Source organism: Rhagoletis pomonella, unplaced genomic scaffold (genome assembly GCF_013731165.1).
Source record: "Rhagoletis pomonella isolate Grant_MI unplaced genomic scaffold, Rhpom_1.0 Rhpom_scaffold_00006, whole genome shotgun sequence".
Classification (NCBI taxonomy): Eukaryota; Metazoa; Arthropoda; class Insecta; order Diptera; family Tephritidae; genus Rhagoletis; species Rhagoletis pomonella.
In genome coordinates, this window is record NW_023458560.1 from 1,031,664 (window position 1) to 1,054,297 (window position 22,634).

Genomic DNA, 22,634 nt, shown 5'->3' on the forward strand with positions numbered 1-22,634 from the left:
ACCAACTTTGTTGAAAGCCAAGGCGAATTTATACAAGGTGGTGTTGTAAAATCAGCTGATTTTTTCGTCTTACATGTATTTTGTTTTTGCTTTTACTGATTTGACAGCACACCCATCAAAAGCAAAAACAAAATACATGTAAACTTTGGAGCGAATTGAGATTTGACTTAACACCCTCCATACAAAATACATATGGTTGTCGTTGTTGTAATCTAAATTCGCTAGTAACACCACCTTGTATAAATTCGCCTCGGTTGAAAGCGATTAGTTGAAAGTAGAATGCAAAGTTGAACAATGCAAACGCCTTTTATGGCGAATATTTTTATATTTTTTTATATTTTGATATTTTTAGCCATTCAAATTTTTTTTTTCGTGCAACCCGGCGTGAGTTGAACGCAAAAGTTGTCTGAAAATCGCCTCGTGCGTCGTTCAGTAGCTGCGTGTTCTTTCTATTCTGCCTGTGTTCGTCCGGCACGAATCACCAATTGCGGCTGTGTAAGCCAGTGTTGAATATTCTCTCCAGAACATTAAAAGTGCGACATCAAAGAATTCGAATTACCATATTCGAAACAATCGAGCCATAACCACGAAAGAAACGTAAGCTCCAACGTTTTTTATTTGCCGTTTTTTTTTTGTTTAATAAATATTGCATATTTTCCACAAACAAATAGCTTCTTCATATCCATCATCTAGCAAACAAATACAACAAAAAAAAAAAAGCTGAAAGTGGACCATCCATTCTCGAGTTATGCGCCATCTCACGTACGCAAGTTTGGTATATACATAGAAATATTTATTTTTAATAACAATCGGGGGTTATACTTGATGTAAATAAGCTTGTTTAAATTAAATAATTAAATCAAATTCGTTTTTGTTTTAAAATACCACCATTCACTATTATCCACACCTTTTTATGGAATTTAACTCCCATTTTAGGAAGTGTGATTTGTCGGCCGCTGTGGTGTAGTGGTAAGCAGTACGCGCTTCCACTCCACAATGCCTGGGTTCGAACCCTGGTCAAAGCAACATCGCAAAAATATAGAAAAAAGGTTTTTTCTTAACAGCGGTCGTCCCTCGGCAGGCAATGGCAAACCTCCGAGTGTATTTCTGCCATGAAAAACAGCTTCTCATAAAAATACAATCGCCGTTCGGAGTCGGCGTAAAACTGTAGGTCCCTCCGCTTTGTGTGACAACATCAAGGCGCACGCCACAAATCGGAGGAGAAGCTCGGCCAAACACTAACATATGTGTAAGCGCCAATCTATTATTATTATTATTATTATTGAATCCTTCCCCTTTTTCTCCTGCTTCCATAAACCATCCCTGTGGGTGGGAGTGCTAAATTTTAGAAAAAAGCTACTTACAAAACCTTTAATAATTGAATCATGATCAACTACTATTTTTTTTCTCAAATGCCATTACAAATACACGGTTGCCGTGCTGGGTGATCTGTTTAGTTGGTTCATAATAGGTACGAATGTATGTCGTCACCAGAAATGCAAAAAGACGTAACAACATCGTAAATGAAATGGAAAAGTTCGTGACTAATATTTTAATTTTTTTTTCATATAATGATGTGGGGAGTTGTAATTCGATGAAATCCATCATATAAGTCTAAAAGTGAATTTTGAATTTTTTATTAATTATGACTTTTTGCATTGCAACGATGATGTTTGTTACATCTTTTTGCATTTCAGGTGACAATATGTATGTAGGTCAGTTTCTACCTTTTTGAATATTTTGGAGCGTCCGGCAGAAGTTACTGCCGGCTAGAAGTGTCTGGCAATGCTTTTAAAATATTAATATTTAATATTTTTAAAAAATATGCGTATACACATTCATATGTAGACATGTACGAAAAAGATTAAATAAGAAGCTTTAAGCCTTGCGCACTCCAACGCGATAGCGGCAGCGATAGAGATAGCGATAGCGATTAAGATAGTACGTGCTGCGTTCGATTTCCATCGCTATCTCTATCGCGTTGGTGTGCGCAAGGCTTTATGCCGCATTACCCGGGTGGTTTTCGTTTAACCGGGTATCATCAGCCCTAGTATGTATGTGCACATATGTATGGTTTTCGTTTAACCGGGTATCATCAGCCCTAGTATGTATGTGCACATATGTATGTAGCTAAATACAGGGACGTGAACCGGATGAAAAATTTTGTCGGTTCGGTTCAGCGGTACGCACCGTTGTTGCACTTTTGGATTGGTTCGTCAAAGCGGTTTTTTGGTCTTTGAACAGGGGTTTCGGTTCGGTTCATCGGTTCGAAAAACAAAAAAATACGCGCAAATTTAAGTGTCAATTGTCAAGTGCAACAACGCGCAAGGTTAAGGGTCATGTGAGGGCTGCCACATGGTAAAAAAAACATGGTAGGTATTACCATGTTTAACAAAAAGAAAAAAAAGTGGGTACATTTATCTATTGAAAATTGGTTGAAACGAACCTTTAAATCTTTAAAGAAAGTGGTTCGGTTTTCGGTTCGGATCAAACATTTGTGGAAAATTTCGATTCGGTTAATGGTTCAGTTAATTAATAGAAAAAAGCGGTTTTCCGGTTCAAAAAAGGTTCGGTTCAAAACCGGTTCACGTCCCTGGCTAAATATAACAAAAAAAAATAAATAATATAAAAAAAAAAATTTTAATATACAACGCTTTTATAAATGGACTGAAAAGTAGAAAATAATAATTCTCAGTCCCATAGAATTGGTATTGATAACTTTTGATTTTGAAATTTTAGCAAAAGTCATTATAAACAATTTATGAGATTGAAAATGAAAAGCGTGGGGCGCATGCAATACAAAGCATTAGATTAAATTGACAATAGTCAAACTACATAACATAGACCTAAAATTTCTACAGAGAGAGTACAAATTTGAGATCGATTTTAAGCGGCCGTTATTCATATACCACATACATACATATATTACCCTTCATATCAATTGGTCTATTACATGCGCCCCACGCTTTTCATTTTCAATCTCATAAATTGTTTATAATGACTTTCAAAATCAAAAGTTATCAAAACAAATTTTATGGGACTGAGAACTATTATTTTCTACTTTTTAGCTCATTTATAAAAGCGTTGTATATTAAAAAGTTTTTTTTTATATTATTTATTTTTTATTTTTTAGTCTTTTCTGTATAAAATTTTGCAATAGATATTAAAATAATTCAACGATATTAATAGATTGGTGCACACACATGCATATATATATGTATGTACATACATACGATCACCAATTAATTTCATTTAAAGAAATGGCGTGTCCTCCATTTTTGCTGTAGCGTAGGTAGGGCGACATCCACCTCTCGAACCAACGAGGTTCATGTCTAGACTTTATAGGAGCTTTGCAAAGCAAAGCTTTTATAGCTGTCTGGACACACAACATTGCAAGTTTATAAAAGCGTTGTAATGTAATAAATGCGATTTTTATATTTGTTTAGTGTGGGTTTGATGCACACTGCATGTTCCACGAATCTTATGCTTATATTGTAACAATGCCTTGACTATCGCCCTGAAATATGTAAATAGATAACTAACCAATATCATTTCAGGTATGATGAGAATCGCAGCCGCATCAAGAAGACCCTTTTCTGCATTCATCGTAGTGTGGCTAACATTCTTGATTTATGGAGCGCCAAATATAAAGAGAAATTCTTTGTAGATATCAAAGAACTTTCCCAAGCCAAGGAACCATATGAATTGTATGGGTTCACGGTAAGTTAAAATCACAGGATTTTTGCAATGGAACGATCTACGGCGTTTTAAACATATTTTTTCTGTATTTGTAGTATTTGTGTGGGCGTCAAATCGATTCGACCAAAGAAATGCTCGAAAAAGAATGGTACGGAGAGATACATCAGATATTATTGCGAGCTAGTAGGCGTGGTCTTTTGCCCGATGTAAGACGAATGAAATTGTTGCAACGCTTCTACAATTGTGTTGCTGCCTTAATGACTCAACAGCTAGAGGATATATGTATACGCAGCTTGACAACTTATGCTGATTTTATCTGCGATTTTGGAGTAAGTGAAATTATCGTTATATGTGTATTATAAGTAAAATTATATACATACATATGTTTTTTAACATGGTGATAATTTGCACACCGACCACAGTTAAGATTCTTGTGGCGTCTCATCTTCATCGTTCGTGGAGTACATTTAATAATGCTATATTCTATGCAACTCAAGATTTTACCTCCTACTGGACATAGCTGTCCCAGCTCTTTTAAGCGGGACTTTATTCGCTTTACATCAGCTTCATCATTTCCAAGAACAGCATTGTGGTCCAATCCCAGGACGTGAGCAGGCTTCCTACAATTAAGTTAAAAGAAAATGTAAAGTTTTGAGCCGATGTTAATTTGTGATGCGTAATCACTTGGAACCTTGATCCTTCTGAGCTTCTGAAGCTTAAAACCACTAGAGTTTTGAGACTATTCTGAAGATGACCTCTTCCCAGGGCAGTATTTTCACTTCGTTTGTTTATAAACATTTCACCACCTGTTCTTAAGAAAAACACTTCGCTTTTTTGTTTCATCGAAATTAAGTTTTTTTAAATTTGGATCCTGGACAATTCCATCAAAAAGTAGTGGAAATTTAGGGCTACTGCTACCCGCCGACCCAACCACCATACATTTTATTATTTCTCAGAGTTCTCTGCGGTAACTTTTTTACCACGTTTTGGCAAAAAAGTTATTTATTGTTTGGTTTTAATCATATATGTAATACTTCTATATTGGCAGTAAGCTAACTTCTCAATGTGTAAGCCTTCCGAAATCAAAGCGAGACAGTCTAGTACCGTTTTTGTCAATGTATTGTGTACTTGAGTGCCGTTTTTGTATATGTGTTGTGTACATGTTTATTTATAAACGTATGTATTCCTTTTCTTTCGTACGTGTTTATTGATATATCTGTAGTGTAGTGTTTTCGGACGGTACTAGCTCTTACTGCCAATATAGGAGTATTACATATATGGTTTTAATCATACCTCATCCTCTCCAGATCATAGTCATATTTACTTAAAAAAAAAAAATGTATTTAAAAAAAAGTTGAAAAAGTCATATGCCTAAGGGATATGTATATGTATTGTATATTTACCGTCTCTCTAATCTTCCCTCTAGAAATCCAACCCTGGTCTTAAGATAAGTCTTATCCTTGAAGATGAAGATAGCATCGCATTCAATCCGAACTTTTCGAAGGTACAACAAGAACTTTTACGCATTATCGAGTCCATCGTTATTTCTGTCGATCAGATGCCTCGAATCGAGAACAAACTATATACGGAGCTAAAAATCTCAGATCAATACTTTCTAAAGCCTACAATACCTGAATCGATCATTGCTAATGGTCGAAATCGCATTTGTAGTATGCTGGAGGAACAACGCATTGGCCCCGAATTACGTTTGCAAGATTTTGATCTATATATAGACTTGATGAACGGTATAGATGCTGAACGCATTTCGAAATTCGCTGCATCTGAACCAACGTTTGAACAATACTGTGACATGGTCTTACAGTATCGCAGAAAAGAGGAGCAGATCATACAAGATATTTGGGGTGAATTACGTATGGGTCTATATGAGTTTCATCGTGAAAAATTTATAAACAACTTGGAGCAGTTCGCTCGCTACATGCAACAAGACCTGCTAGAGAAAATGGTTGCTGATCAGCAGTCGCAAATCTCAAAATTAGGCAAAGAGTATGAAGCTATCGCCAAGAAGGCAATTACAGTGCCACAGACAACAGCTGAGCTGATGGCACTCAAAGAATTCGTTATCAATGCGGAGGAGACAGTTATACCGGAAATGGAACAGCGCCTGAAAGTGGTAAGTTTTTACCGAATTAAATGAGTTTCACTTGCCAAACTCCGCTTTTTGAAATATCTTAAATTTAAGTGTCGAAACACTTGGCGTAGTCACAACTTATTATCTTTATAATAACTTTATATAAGTTTTATAATAACATTTATTTGAATTTATATTGTAAAGGCAATTCTAAATTTATTATACATTACTTAATTGCTTCTCTCAACGTTTTGTTAATGGAGTTAATGCGGACCCACCGTTCGTGTCCGGTGACATTTTTATTTGCTCTCAAAACATTTTTGCCGGAGACGTTGCTGAAGTACGGATGACCGTTCAGTTCGGCACATTTTATTTTGTTCTGAATAACACAGCTCATGATATTGTTGCCTACATATGTATTTATATACGAAACTATGATTTTGAGGGCAAATAATACATACAATTCGCTGCAAAACGCATATAAAGGACAACGCGCGCGACCCTAAACATCAAGTCATTCGGAAAGAAAATATAAACCAATTTGATTCGAACAAAGAGTGTTCAGCACATTTTGGTCGCGCTGTCTGTGTGACGTTTCGCTCAAGCGTACCAAAATGTAAGCCGCAAATATTAGGTTAGCCTGTAACTACCCTGCAGTAAAATTTAGAGACAGTCTCTTAAAGCGCTAGTTCCGCCCTACACATTTCAGAACCACCTCTGATCTACTGCAAAACGGCTGCAGAGAGGGACAGTTAAAACTTTCGGTGTGTTAGCTGTGCTCTGTTGAGAAGTAAATGCACAAATTCGCACTTCCCGTACAATACGAAAATAGCTCAGCGGGAAGACCTCCGACTCTAACATCGTTGGTCACGAGTTCAAATCGCGGTGGAGGCAGTTGTGATTTTCAGATTTAAGAAATTTAAATTAATGAGTGCCGCTTAAAAATTGAAGAGAAAGTGATCAAATTTAATATAAACAAAATAAATAAAAATTTAATAGAATGCAATCTCTAAAAGAACAGAAAAAACGAAAAAATATAAAAAAATCTAATAATCAGAATTTTTTTACATAAAAAACTTATTGTCGCAGATGTGTCCAAAATGGAACCAGTGCAGAACTAGTTCAAAAGTTCTGCAGAGGGGAGCAATTTCCACTTCGTAGGACATCGCCATGTAAAAAGGGACAGTTGAAAGCATTGCGTTGGGATAGATCGAGAACCAGTACCACCTCTTAAAAGGCTAGTTCTGCGCTAGTCTTGAACTAGCGCGATTTACTGCAGGGTACTTTTATACATATGTGTGTATGCAAATACATACTTATGTACGTATGGGGCAATCTACGAAACCTTTTATTTTTCAATTAAATAAAACTGTGTTAAAATTTGTGAGGCACACAGATTCGCTTTGACAGATAAGATGAATTGTATGAAAATGCACAAAGCATGCGACATAGATCATTGAAGCTGCAGCGCGAAGCGAAAAGATGGCCAACTCCCATCTTTTTGCGCGCTTTGAGAATCAGCTGGTTTAATATTTATATTGTTTCGTGCAAAATCGAGTTTTTATTTAGAAACATAAAACTTAATTACATTGGTGATATTTTTAAAGTAAAATACATATGTATATAAAATACACAGCAACTTCGACGAGTAAAAAAGCAGTACAAAATTGCTTTCTTGGCGTTCATTGTGGCATACCTTTTGAATTTGCCGCTTTGCCGGCAAAGTTATAAATGTCACGCAAAGCCACAATGTTTTATCTGGCATCAGTTTAATACATCTGCGTTGCCCGTTTTTAATGATGCCTAAAAAAAATGTCGTCAAAAATTCAAACTTTTTTTAACCAACTTCAAAAAAAGGAGAAGGAGGTTATCAATTCGTCGGAATATATATTTTTTTTGTTTTGTTATGTATGTATGTTACCGCATAACTTTGGACAACGTCGACCGATTTCGAAAATTCTATCGGAAAGGTAGTGTCTCACAGACGGTCCCACACTAATTTGGTTAAAATCCGATAATTGGATGATGAAAAAATTAACGGTGCTCCTAAAGTTTTATATGAGAATTGAAGTCGGTTGTGTTTTTTGCATAAAAATTACTTGTTAAATTTAGAATTTTTTTCAGTATGCAGTTTTATATTCCGTTCAATTTAAGTACATATCGTCGGCTTAGAGTGTAAACCTGCTAAATCCGTTTTTTGCAAAATTGACCTTTTGGTGCAGTTTGAAGGAGTAGGCGATTCCGCAGTTGGCAAGCAAAAAAATACGTCAATATAAAAATATAATTGTCAAAAATTGTTTGATGAGTGAAGCTGCTAAGTACAATCAGTTCAAATTCAACTGCTAAATCCAACATATTGTGTTTCTGTCGCTCGATTATTGTTCTATCTTAGAGTATTACTTTATGCGTTTAAGCCAAGGTAATATCCAGCGAATAAGCTTTAATTTTTAATATCTCAAGGAAATTATTGTTACCTGTGGAACGAAACAGAAAGAAGATTAAATGCAGAAGAGTTTTCCAGCGTGTGGTTAGATTTGATAGAAAAAATGTAGTACCAGATAATAGTTCCGGGGAGCCAATTACAGCAGTTTTTTATAGCGACGAATGCACATATCAAAACCGAAACAGTAGTAGTAGTAGTAGTAGTAGTAACAGAGCCCTACGGTATACACCAAGTGGCGACATACATTTCAAACTAAGATTCTCCAACGAATGGGAAGTAATACCGCAAAGAAAATCCCCAGTAGCTGTTTCCTTGCCGTTTTCTCACCTTCCGAATTTATACGAGAGTAGGCGTACGATTGCTCGCAGAAAGTATGAGATCTCCAGTATTTCAAACGATTACTTCCTGAAGATTACCACGTCTACTATAACAATTTACCTCATGATTGAATAATATGTATCATACTTTCTGGCATTATTGAGTTCCTACTTAAATTATCTTATATGTGGACTTTGTACTATTAATTTGAGAGAGGAATACTTCACGTATAGTTACTAATATATGTTTTATAAACTGCCTATTTTTCTTGCAATAAACGGAAGAATAAATCTGTTGTATTTTTTATATATATATAATTGTTTTTATCTATGGATTCCTATTTTAATTAAGATTTAAATTGAGCTCGTAATCACAAAAAATAAAATAGAAACAATTTTATTCATATAAAAAACCTGCTAAATCCACTTCAATTTTGAAAATACATAAGCTAAAACCTGCAAAGTTGGAAATTCGCCAATAAAACCATAAAAACGTAATTTTTTTCATTCGTTCTGGATTAGGGCCATAGAACGTCGCGCGATTAACAAACTATATGTAGGATTTGCCCCTTAGACTATGAGTTAAAGATATATTTAGCTTTTTGCCCCTACAGTAAAATATGTTTTTTGGTCGTTAGCAGGTTTACACTCTAAGGCGACGATATGTACAATGAAGTGCAAGCTTAAATTGTCTTTAAAACATCGTTGAATTTTGGCAACTTTTGTTTGTTGACGATGTTGAGCATTTTCTTCCGTATGGGAGTTCTCAATTAGTTCGAACTGTCGCATGACTCGACAGTTTTTATTCGGACACATAATTTTCGCTCCTTTATTAACAAAAAGCAGGTTAAGTACGTTGTGTAGATTATGTAAATCTAAAAAAAGGACGTTCGTACATAATTTCAAGCCAAATATGCATATAATTCAGAAATAAAATTGGGAAATTTTCACAAATAAAAGTGTGACTATTATTATTTTTTCATTTTTACGTTGCAAAACTTGGTGCGTTAATTGGTTATGTTTGAGTTTACAACGGTGGTCGGCAAAGCTAAAGCGCTGGTTGTACTTACATTGCAGCGCAGGGCATAGACAAGAAGCGCAGGTGAAGCAGGGGTGTAATTATGCTTCGCATAGAGCGCATAATCTCCCATAATCAGCTGTTCAGTGTAATCAGTAAATCTATTCCCGTACTCCTGGATATAGCTAGGAAGATATAACCGAATAATGCGTATTCATAGCCTCAATGAAGTCGGCATTAAAGTTAATGCTGCCTTTTGTCATAATTTTCAATGGAATACCAGCAACTAACTTTATAATCAACTTTATTCGACTATAAATATGCCCCCCCCAATGTACATATGTATCCGAACGACCTCTCAGTAAATCTGATGGATACTAGAACAGACCAAGGGTAAATACTTTGAAAATGTCACATAACGAAAAATCAAAATTCACCAGACTTCGCTGTCATCAGTACAAAATTGCTTTCTTGGCGTTCATTGTGGCATACCTTTTGCATTTGCCGCTTTGCCGGCAAAGTTATAAATGTCACGCAAAGCCACAAAGTTTTATCTGGCATCAGTTTAATACATCTGCGTTGCCCGTTTTTAATGATGCCTAAAAAAATGTCGTCAAAAATTCAAACTTTTTTTAACCAACTTCAAAAAAAGGAGAAGGTTATCAATTCGTCGGGATATATATTTTTTTGTTTTGTTATGTATGTATGTTACCGCATAACTTTGGACAACGTCGGCCGATTTCGAAAATTCTATCGGAAAGTTAGTGTCTCACAGACGGTCCCACACTAATTTGGTTTAAATCCGATCATTGGATGATGAAAAAATTAACGGTGCTCCTAAAGTTTTATATGAGAATTGAAGTCGGTTGTGTTTTTTTGCTTAAAAATTACTTGTTAAATTTAGAGTTTTTTTGAGTATGAAGTTTTATATTCCGTTCAATTTAAGTACATATGTACAATGAAGTGCAAGCTTAAATTGTCTTTAAAACATCGTTTTTTATTCGGACACATAAAAGATTAGAGCGAAACGAAGAACGAGTTGAAACTGCCAAAACAGTTCACTTTACAGCGTTTTAATTAAGTTTTAATTTTGCTAAATGCGAAAATATTGCATTTTTCACCTAATATATTAGAGAATAGTGAACCTTTTAGTGCACTCCATTGCTTTGCAATTAAGGCTGCTGCAGCATCTCAGCGGGATTGATTAGTTAACTTGCTAAAGGAGGCTGCTTGGAGCAGAAGCGAAATCATTGTGATAAAATGCTGTCAATATAATAATAAAGAAACATTTCGGGAACGGATTTGCCGCGCCCTATATACACAAAATGCAGCGATTCATCGCAGCGCTACACTTGCATTTTCGCATCTTGCATCTTGACGGATCTAGCAATTTAACACACGGCACTTCATTTTATTAGTTCTTACGCAGTTTTCAACTCAAAAATCACTCACAAATTGCGAATTAAAACAAGTTTAACTGATTTTTCACTTATAATTCAAATTTCTCTTTGCCGCTGATTTGTAAACAAATGTTTATTTACTAGTTACCACAACTGTAAGTTAAGAAAATGTGAAGCAATATCTAAACTCAACAGACGCCTAAGTTTTTAAAAGCTCTGTTAATTTCTGGGTAATGGAATACATACAAAATACATACGAAATTACAGTTTGAAGTTTATGCGAAGTTATGCGAAGTATGCGTAATCAGACCATTAGGCCCTTTAAATGAGTCGTTGCTCAGGCAGCAACGAAGCAAGAATGATAGAAAAGAAGATTGCTATCTGAACCTTCCGCTATCTTTTTTGATTTGAGTTTGATCTTTTATGTGACGTCATAAGCGAAACGAAAATTCACCACATAGAGAAATAAACTAACAATTAAGTGAAAAAGGTGATTTTTACTAATTTAGTGTTCAGTGGCGAGTTTCCATAACGATAATTTAGACAAATATTTGATGAACAATTATTTTGCCTTTCCGTTTGCTGTGGCTTTGGCACAGAAGTTGAATAGTTCCTGCCGGCGATCAAGCCCTTTCAACGACAACATAGCATAACGAGGGCTTATATTCAATACCCTCTATTTGCACTTTTTACGAAGTTTCTGATACAAAAATACACCTAAGACTTAGCTGTCATCGGTGATATTAATGCTGACCTTGTGTAACGCTTGACAGAAGAATTTACTATTAAACTGCAAAGTCAGAATTAAAATCAGTGATGACAGGTAAGTCTCAGATGGGTTGAAATTTGGAAATTCCTGCCCGTATTTTGTTTGTAAGGAGTGCAATCCCCTTTTAATTTTTGTGTGGTAGAATCGGCAAAAAAATGTGGTAGATTTGAGTAAGATGTAGTAGATTTTCCAATTCATAATTCATAGAACTCAAAAATTAGATCGGGAAATATCGTACGGGAGCTAGCAACGTTGTGAAAACAGGAATTTCAGGACAGCTGGTTTTTTGATATGACATCTCTATCACTCCCTCGGTTAGCGTGGGGGCCACCTAGCAGGCGGCAATGGTTGCGTTGACTAGTGCGCATCGTATCTTTACAGTTAAAAATGCTAATTAATTAATTAAAGTCATTTTAGTAAGGCTAATTTTCTTTTCATTGGCTTTAACTAACTTTTAGAAACATAGATTTATTATTGCCAGACATGGCCGTTGTTGCTAACATTGTGCCAGGCGTCATTTTTTATTTAAAAAAAATTTATTTTTCAAATCATTTTAGTAAAACTCAAAATTTAATACGATGTTGCTTAAGTACTAATGAATCTAAAATTAATTTGCCAGTAATTAATTCGGTTGCTAAAGCAAGACCGATTAAATTTGAAAAGTATTACGCTGGTACTGAGGGAGATAGTAGCAAAATAGTAAATTTTCATAGGATTTTAGTATGAAAAATGGAAACTATAACTACTTATCTAACGTTATAACACAAATCTAATTATTGGAATATCAAAAATTATTATTTTTTTTCAATTACATACGTTAAGGCAAATAAAAACTTAAAACATTTCAAAAAACATCAACTTCTATAGCAGTTATTCCCACAGTGGTCCAGGTGGACCCCCAGTGGACCACGGAAGATTCGACGGGGGTCCACGGTAACGTGAAAAAAATATGGGGCTCCATGAGTTGTAAATGGGGGTCCACGAAAATGTATCTGGTTTCGATGTAAAGAACCAAAATGGTTGCTTGATAGCCTCTTTATTTAACTTTAATTTTTTTGAGTGATGTATAGTGCTCTTGACGCCTTGCTGCACTTACCGTCACTTTGTGTTTTCATACATGGGGAAGTATTAAAGACCACCTGCAGACTAACAAGAACCGGATGCTGGTATGACAATGAGTGGGGCGCAGCGAACATTGCTGGCGGCAGAGATTTAAGCACTTGTGTCTTCTCAATGCTACAGGATAGTACGCCACCATTACCTTTGTTCAAGAGATTCTATAATGTTGAGTTCATGAGACTGAACGCTGGTCTGATTCCATAGCTAAGACCGGACTCACACATTGTCGAAACTTCACTGATGGCTACAAAACTAAGATAAGCTTGACTCTTCTATAGGAGAATATGCTTCGGTCTTCCAGGCTGAGGTATTTGCAATACCCAAAGCCATGGACTACGTGGTGGAACATAGGTGGAGGGGAAGGAGTTTACATGACTGCAGTGACAACCAAGCTGCACTTAAGGCATTGACCAGCCCTCTATTTAAGTACTTCCAAACTAGTTCGGTAATGCAAGTCTCGACTAAAATCTGATGGTGAACATAACGAGGTTGTTTTACTCTGGTGACAGGTCACTCTGGAATACCTGGTTATGAGACATCTGATTTTTTGACCAGAGTTGGCTCAGACCAGGCATTCCTCGGTTCGCAAGCAGTTTTAGCACCCCCACCTTCGGCAATCGAATCCACCATCAGAAACTGAGTGAATACTTCGCTCAGAAATGACTTAGAGGCATCGAGGGGATGCAGGTGAGCAAAACTCATGTTGCCTTATTTGTCATAGATTTTTTAAACTCGTTCTTTTCTCTATTGTCAGTTTCTGAATTAAGAGTTTGGCGTAAAAAGCTTAGCCGTTTTGATGTTCTAAGTTTTGTGTTTTAAAAATGTGATAACTCGGAGCGATAAAAATAAAAATGATGCCATGATGCCCACCCTCACCGACGTGTACGCATGTCGCGGCTGTTTGACGTAGCAACATATAAAATTGACTGTTGCTAGAGAGAGAGAGAACCAGTGCACGTCACGCGTAACCGCCGCACGTACACGTTGGTGAGTTTTCATTTACATGGCGCTCCCATAAGTTTGATAGTGTCAGCTGACATGTTAACGTACGTTTACGTCGGTAAGTGTGGGCGTCTTAACACAAATAAACTATTTTACATATACTCAACGTGTAGTCATGAGTGAGCCAAACTTTTGATGGGTTTATGGTGAAGATAACGCTAGCGCTCGCAGTGCTTTTAAAAAATATAACTCTTCCGAGCGAGAGAGTATTTTGATGTATTTACGAGCTCTATTTTTTAAAAATAACAAGTGTGTAATCACATAATTTTTATAAATAGAGCACAAGAAAATATTTTACTTTTATTTTGGCCACTCAGTTTAGTTTTTGAATTCACCCGCGATGCAAATTTACATTGTAAGATCTAATTTTCACATTTAATTTTTTTACGAGCTTTGGGAATATTTAGAAATGTATCAGCAGGGGGTCCACCGAAACCGGTAGATTTTCGAAAGGGGTCTACGAGAAGTTTGGGAACCTCTGTTCTATAGTGTCGGAATAAAGCAAGAGAAAAACACAAACATTTTTATATTTATAATGGTGAGTTTACATGGTATTAAGCCGTATGAACTGTTGATACGCTAAAATAGAGGGACTACATGTTCCAATGAGGAATTCAATGATATCGAGTGGGGTGCATATAATAAATTTTTTCATACGAAAAATTATGGGGAGATACTGTAAACATACAGTTGTGATACTGTTAAGCATATGAAATTATCGCAAGTTGGATTTTCATACATCTTTCCATAAAAAGTTTAATGGTGCATTTACATGGTATGAATCTGTTCATAAGCCGTATGAATTTTCCTATAAAAGAAGCACCAACTCTATGAAGAAATGAATGAAGGCGATATATATTTAACAATTTTGACTTGTATACTAGACAATATTTTTTTTGTAAACAGCAAATAAAAAAAATTTATTTTGTGCTAGCTTCGAAGCTAGAAGCTTATTTTTTTGTTAAATGTGCTTTAAAAAGGACCTACTGCCAATAAAGCTTGTGGATTGCTATTTTTCCATATTTGTAATGCTTCCATTTAAACATCTTTGTGGAAAAACAGTTTTTTGTTCAGAATTGCTTGTTTACGAAACGTTTGGCATAAGTTGAAATCATAGGGATGCCGTTTTCTTCCGTTTCTCAGTGGATTTTATACTTGAAAAGCCACCAAAATATGTATGCAATACTTCTACATATCTTCGTTTAAAGCACAAAACCGCGCATCAAGGAAATGCAAAACCTCGTATGGGAGGTTGCCTAAATTTTATAGTAGAGAGTGAAACTGGTCCCAATTAAAAACGGTTCTCTCTTTTAAACTTAACAATCTTCTCTCCTTGTGTCTAAGTCGATATTTATTTATATCGATATTTTATTATAAATGGCTAAGGGCTTGATGTCAGCAGCTTCCGATGACCAAATATCTTTTTTGGCACAAATTTCAGTTCCGAGGTTTTGCAGAACCACGATACGCGCTTTTGTACTTTAAACGACGAATATGTATATCGCTTGAACAATATGTTAGTGTTTCGCCTAGCTTCTCCTCCGATATTCGGCGTGCGTGATTTTGTCACACAAAGTAAAGGACAGTTTTACGCCGACTCCGAACGGCAATTGTATTTTAATGAGAAGTTGTTTCCATGACAGAATACACTCGGAGGTTTACTATTACCAACAGAGGGGCAACCACTATTAGAAAAACTGGGCTTGAACTCAGGCTCTGCGTAATGCTCTACAGCAGCCGCCACTACTTTTACATATATTGCTGGTATATTCAAAATACTATCCCGAACTTCGGAGTGTATATATGTAATATAAAAAAGAATGAGAGGTACTATAAGAAAATGTACCCAAAATTCTGGAGCAAATGAAAAAATGCTCATTGAAAATAGTTCACATGTATAAATTAAAAGATATAACTTAATAGGTTACAGCGCTAAACAAAAGGAAAAGTTAGAAAAAATAGCAATGCGGTTTAAAGGAAACATGAAGCCATAAAATGCTTGTTTGTTTCGTTAATACTCTGAACTTTGTAAGATATGGCACTCTATTATTTGCAGTAGTTTGCAAATATTCACTAATGGTTCTAAAATCGCAAACATTTTCGTGGGATGTTTTTGTTTGATTTCGAATTGAAAATACATTACGATCATATTGTACCGAAATAAGTGCGGTATCCCTGCATTTTTGTAAAAGTCAGAAAGAAGCATAAACTGCATGAAAAAATGAAAGGGAGAAGTGTACATGCCTTCCATAATTTTGACTTATATGTATATTTGGCAAGGCTTTGTGTAAACAACAAAAAATACAAATTTTCATTTCTTTGCCAGCTTGGAAAATATAGGCTTATTGTTACTTAAACGTGATATAAAGCTCATTAAAATGTTCTGTAATGTCTTGTTGTAAGTTTGTTATCATAGTTCTTCGTATTTTTATTGTCCACTAAACGTGAGTGGCTTCAATTTAAAAAGTTCTAGTACAAAGAATTTCTTTGTTTTGAATTTGTTTGTTTATTGTTTTTAATTTGTAAAATTCATACTTTTGACATGTATGTGAATGGCGGAGTTGCCGCTTTCCTCCTTTTCGGTGGGATTTTATATTAAAAAGGCATCAAAATGGGAAAAACCCCCTTTGGTATCTCTGCATCTGTTATGGCGCATTTACATGGTATGAAGCCATATGAACTGTTGATACGTTAAAATAGAGGGACTGTCATGAAAACAGCTTCTTATAAAAATAACGGGTGATTTTTTAAGAGCTTGATAACTTTTTTTTAAAAAAAAACGCATAAAATTTGCAAAATCTCATCGGTTCTTTATTTGAAACGTTAGATTGGTCCATGACATTTACTTTTTGAAGATAATTTCATTTAAATGTTGACCGCGGCTGCGTCTTAGGTGGTCCATTCGGAAAGTCCAATTTTGGGCAACTTTTTCGAGCATTTCGGCCGGCTTATTTCTGTAGACTTTAGACTTGACGTAGCCCCACAAAAAATAGTCTAAAGGCGTCAAATCGCATGATCTTGGTGGCCAACTTACCGGTCCATTTCTTGAGATGAATTGTTCTCCGAAGTTTTCCCTCAAAATGGCCATAGAATCGCGAGCTGTGTGGCATGTAGCGCCATCTTGTTGAAACCACATGTCAACCAAGTTCAGTTCTTCCATTTTTGGCAACAAAAAGTTTGTTAGCATCGAACGATAGCGATCGCCATTCACCGTAACGTTGCGTCCAACAGCATCTTTGAAAAAATACGGTCCAATGATTCCACCAGCGTACAAACCACACCAAACAGTGCATTTTTCGGGATGCATGGGCAGTTCTTGAACGGCTTCTGGTTGCTCTTCACTCCAAATGCGGCAATTTTGCTTATTTACGAAGCCATTCAACCAGAAATGAGCCTCATCGCTGAACAAAATTTGTCGATAAAAAAGCGGATTTTCTGCCAACTTTTCTAGGGCCCATTCACTGAAAATTCGACGTTGTGGCAGATCGTTCGGCTTCAGTTCTTGCACGAGCTGTATTTTATACGGTTTTACACCAAGATCTTTGCGTAAAATCTTCCATGTGGTCGAATAACACAAACCCAATTGCTGCGAACGGCGACGAATCGACATTTCACGGTCTTCAGCAACACTCTCAGAAACAGACGCAATATTCTCTTCTGTACGCACTGTACGCATTCGTGTGGTTGGTTTAATGTCCAATAAAGTAAACTGAGTGCGAAACTTGGTCACAATCGCATTAATTGTTTGCTCACTTGGTCGATTATGTAGACCATAAATCGGACGTAAAGCGCGAAACACATTTCGAACCGAACACTGATTTTGGTAATAAAATTCAATGATTTGCAAGCGTTGCTCGTTAGTAAGTCTATTCATGATGAAATTTCAAAGCATACTGAGCATCTTTCTCTTTGACACCATGTCTGAAATCCCACGTGATCTGTCAAATACTAATGCATGAAAATCCTAACCTCAAAAAAATCACCCGTTACAATTGTCGTTCGGAATCGGCGTAAAACTGAGCTTCGCCTTTGTGTGACAAAATCGAGGCGCACGCCCCATATCGGAGGAGAAGCTAGGCCAAAACATATTGTGTAAGCGCCAATCTGTATATCTTCGTTTAAAGTACAAAAGTGCGTATCGTACTTCTGCAAAACCTCGTAACTGACATTTGTGCCAAAAAAGATATTTGCTCACCGGAGCCCTATCATCAAGCCCTCAATCCTTTATACTAAAATACCGATACTAAGACATAAGTATAATAAAGTTTAAAAGAGAGAACCGTTTTGAATTATACGAGGTTTTGCAATTCCTTGATACGCGGTTTTGTACTTTAAACGACGATATGTGGCAGTATTGCATACATATTTTGGAGCTTTTTCAAGCTAGCTGTTTATCCGCAAAGATGTTTCAATGGAAGCATTACACATTTGAAAAAAAGCAATCCACAAGGCTTTATTGGCAGTAGGTCCTTCTTAAATCACATTAAAAAAAATTAGCTTCTAGTTTCGAAGTTAGCACAAAATGAAACTTTGTTTGTTTGTTGTTTACAAAAAAATCCTTTCCAAGTATATTAGTCAAAATTGTTAAATATATACATGATCCAATAATTAAAGGTTTGCTCATTAGTGACATTAGAGTTTTGACACTCCCTTAGCTCCCTTACAAAAGCTTTGCACACACACACGAACCCACACACAGGGCCTTGCTAAGGGAGCCGATTTTGTCAAGAGGGAGCGAGAAAACTGTTTTTTGAGCAAACCTTTCATTATTGAATCATGAAATATATATCGCTTTCACTCATTTTTTCATAGAGTTGGTGCTTCTTTTATAGGAAAATTCATACGGTTTATGGACAGATTCATACCATGTAAATGCACCATAACATTATTATAACATTTTTATATTCATAACATTATCAAAACATTTTTATATTTATAACATTATCATAACATTTTTATATTTAAACACTGGTTTACAACAAAAATGGAAAAACTGGGGACGCCCTTGAGTTTAGAAGGCTTCTATTAAGTAAGAGCAGCTATCAGAACCTTTGTCGAAAAAAATTTGATGTGATACCATGCTCCAAATATTCTGACTACAAGAAGAAGCATAATTAATAGTACTAAATCAGGGTTTTACACATTTCTAGAGACAATTGTTTTGAAGCATTTTACAGGTATATGTAAAGTTATAAAGACTAATAGTTATAAAAATATTTAGATCGTTTCGACGTATTTTCCAAATGTGACCTCAATTAAGATGTTTTTGGAATAAAAATTACGCTCAAGATCGCAGAATATTCTATCTTTAAAAACTGGTTTATTATGAAAGCACAACTCTTTTTAAGGTATCAAATTATTCGTAATTGTTTGTAGAATACAATACATGCTTAAAAAGTCCTTACAATTAAATGCTTCAAAAACTACATATACGCGATAAACCGAAAATTTTTAAAACTGAAATGTGGAGTTACAGACCTTGATGGTGCATTTACATGGTATGAATCTGTTCATAAGCCGTATGAATTTTCCCAAAAAAGAGGCACCAACTCTATGAAGAAATGAATGAAAGCGATATATATTTAACAATTTTGACTTATATACTTGGCAATACTTATTTTGTAAACAACAAATAAAAAAAATTTTATTTTGTGCGAGCTTCGAAACTAGAAGCTTATTTTTTTGTTAAATGTGCTTTAAAAAGGACCTACTGCCAATAAAGCCTTGTGGAGTGCTATTTTTCCATATTTGTAATGCTTCCATTTAAACATCTTTATGGAAAAAAAGTTTTTTGTTCAGAATTGCTTGTTTACGAAACGCTTGGCATAAGTTGAAATCATAGGGATGCCGTTTTCTTCCGTTTCTCAGTGGATTTTATACTTGAAAAGGCATCAAAATATGTATGCAATACTTCTACATATCGTCGTTTAAAGTACAAAACCGCGCATCAAGAAAATGCAAAACCTCGTATGTGAGGTTGCCTAAATTTTATAGGAGAGAGTCCTAATTGAAAACGGTTCTCTTTTTTAAACTTAATAATCTCTTCTCCTTATGTCTAAGTATCGATATTTTATTATAAATGGCTAAGGGCTTGATGTCAGAAGCTTCCGGTGACCAAATATCTTTTTTGGCACAAATTTCAGTTTCGAGGTTTTGCAGAATCACGATACGCGGTTTTGTACTTTAAACGACGATATACATATTGGCGCTTAAACAATATGTTAGTGTTTGGCCTAGCTTCTCCCGAACTTTGGAGTGTATATATGTAATATAAAAAAAAATTAAAGAAATTATAAGAAAATTTTCCTAAAATTTAGGAGCAAATGAAAAAATGCTCATTGAAAATAGTTCACATGTATAAATTAAAAGATATAACTTAAGCGGTTACAGCGCTAAACAAAGGGAAAAGTTAGAAAAATAGCAATGCGGTTTGAAGGAAACATTCTTTGATTTTGAATAGAAAATACATTACGATCATATTGTACCGAAATAAGTGCGGTATCCCTGCATTTTGTAAAAGCCAGAAAGAAGCATAAACAGTATGAAAAAATTAAATGGAGAAGTATACATGCCTTCTATAATTTTGACTTATATGTATATTTGGCAAGTTTTTGTGTAAACAACAAAAAATACACATTTTCATTTCTTTGCCAGCTTGGAAAATATAGGCTTATTTTTACTTAAATGTGATATAAAGCTCATTAAAATGTTCTGTAATGTCTTGTTTTAAGTTTGTTATCATAGTTCTTTGTATTTTTATTATCCACAATTATTGAGTTGCTTCTATTTAAAAAGTTCTACTACAAACAATTTATTTGTTTTGAATCTGTTTGTATGGTTTTTAATTTTGAAACTTCCTACTTTTGACACGTATGTGAATGGCGGAGTTGGTATCTCTGCATCTGTTAAACTTTTTATGGAAAGATGTATGAAAATCCAACTTGCGATAATTTCATATGCTTTACAGTATCACAACAGTATGTTTACAGTATCTCCCCATAACTTTTCATATGAAAAAATGTATTATGTGCATCCCACTCGATATCATTGAATGCACCATGAGCTACTTGCAATTTCGTTATTTTTGAATGCACACTTTTCTTACGTACTACATATAAAGTGTACACATAAATAAGTGCTAAATGCCCATTAAATTACAAATTAGAATATGGTGTGCTTCAAAAATTATGACATAATTAGGTGTGCCCCTTTTAAAAATTACATACAAAACTCACATGATTTCATTATTTTTTTTAGTTTAAACACCTATAATTCGAAAGTTATGCAGCAAATTCATCCAAATTTTTTCTGAGGCTTCAAGTATACGTCAATGAATTATATCCAAAAGCAGCCAGCTTGATATAGTTTACAACAGTGAAAATAAAGCTAAATAACCCAAAGGTTACCTGTTTTTAGATTTGCCCATAAGCTTATAGAATTCCAAACTCCAAAATACATTTTTTAAAATTAAAATAAACAAGATGTAATAGGCATCAGAGTCTGATTGTACCTTCTGATTGTGTCTTCAACTAGACTAGTCTTCACTGATGCTGCGAGGCTCTAGAACTCTATTCCTAAATCCGAAAAGGCAGCGATGACTAGGATTAAATTTTCCAACCTGTTGATGTATTATAAATGACTTAAAAGTTAGAGCTTTGTATTTCATCATCGAACCAATCTTATATTTCAATACTTAACTCATCGTCGTTAACATTACCGTCATCTCATTTCTGTGGTATAATATTTGACTCAGATATTTTAATGTTGTCAAGTAAATATAAGAACAGTTGCTGGGCTACAAATCTGGGAAAGATATGATTGAGGGTAAATAGATTGTTTACGCGCATCGGTACTTATGTATATCACTCACTTATATTACATAATTACAGTGGCAAGTATTTAGTATGATGACAGGGAACATTAAGAGTCAATTAATTAATATTACTAAGAAGTAATCGCGTAATCTATATATCAGGAATAAAACAATAGTTTTAGAGCTTTGTGTATTAACGCATTATTAACTTCACTTGTTCGCAGAATACAAAGGACTATCTGAAGGAACGAAATGTAATGAAGAACAATGAATAAGTGTAATGTTAATATAACAATTCATGGTTGCATAAAATAGCATGAGTACAACGGTATTAAAAATGTACATTGGTAGTCGAAACTACTTCGCTGCATAAAAACTAAGCAATAGCCTTTTCTTAAAATTGCATACCTTTGACTTAAATTTATTATAACAAATTTCCTATTAAGTTTGAAGAAACGCGTGGGTACGTGGCGTATGAGTAACATAATTTCCAAATAAATTTCATACAAGAAATAGCTTTTAATAGTAGGTACATTCCTTATATATTCTGACTAAAATCTGAAGTGTCGAAATGCAAGAGCGTAAGGAAAATGCGCTCGCTAAAAGAGAATAACAGGAAAAAGTAAAGGAACGCAAAAACCAAATTTTTATTCCAAAGAATGGCAACAACAAAACTAATGTCAAATAAAAATAGAAATGTATGTACAAAGCACATTCAAACAAGCCCAAGCACAATAAACACTTTCTATACCAATTATTCTTTGCCTCCTTCCATTTTAATTTCCCTTTTTTAGTTTTTAAATTATTCTCACTTTTCGTGTTTTCTTTAATTTCCGTTAATTTAAATTCAGTTGAGTTTGACACTTTTCAAGAGTTTGGCAGCAAAAATTCTTCTGACTTATTCTTGTAGCTTCGGACTGAAGAGAGTCACTCTCATTGAGAGTTACGCTCTCATTTCTGCTGTA

At 35.0% G+C, this 22,634-nt stretch overlaps 1 protein-coding gene across 1 annotated transcript in view; it reads left to right on the plus strand.

The window, feature by feature from the left end:
- Positions 1–3,457: 3,457 nt before the first annotated feature.
- Positions 3,458–22,634, plus strand: part of LOC118740302 (dynein heavy chain 7, axonemal) — a gene marked incomplete at its 3' end in the record, with an annotated part of 183,209 nt that continues 164,032 nt past the window's right edge. The window contains 3 exon segments of the mRNA XM_036471785.1: positions 3,458–3,720; positions 3,795–4,028; positions 5,126–5,830. Coding sequence (XP_036327678.1) covers positions 3,831–4,028; positions 5,126–5,830 — 903 coding nt within the window.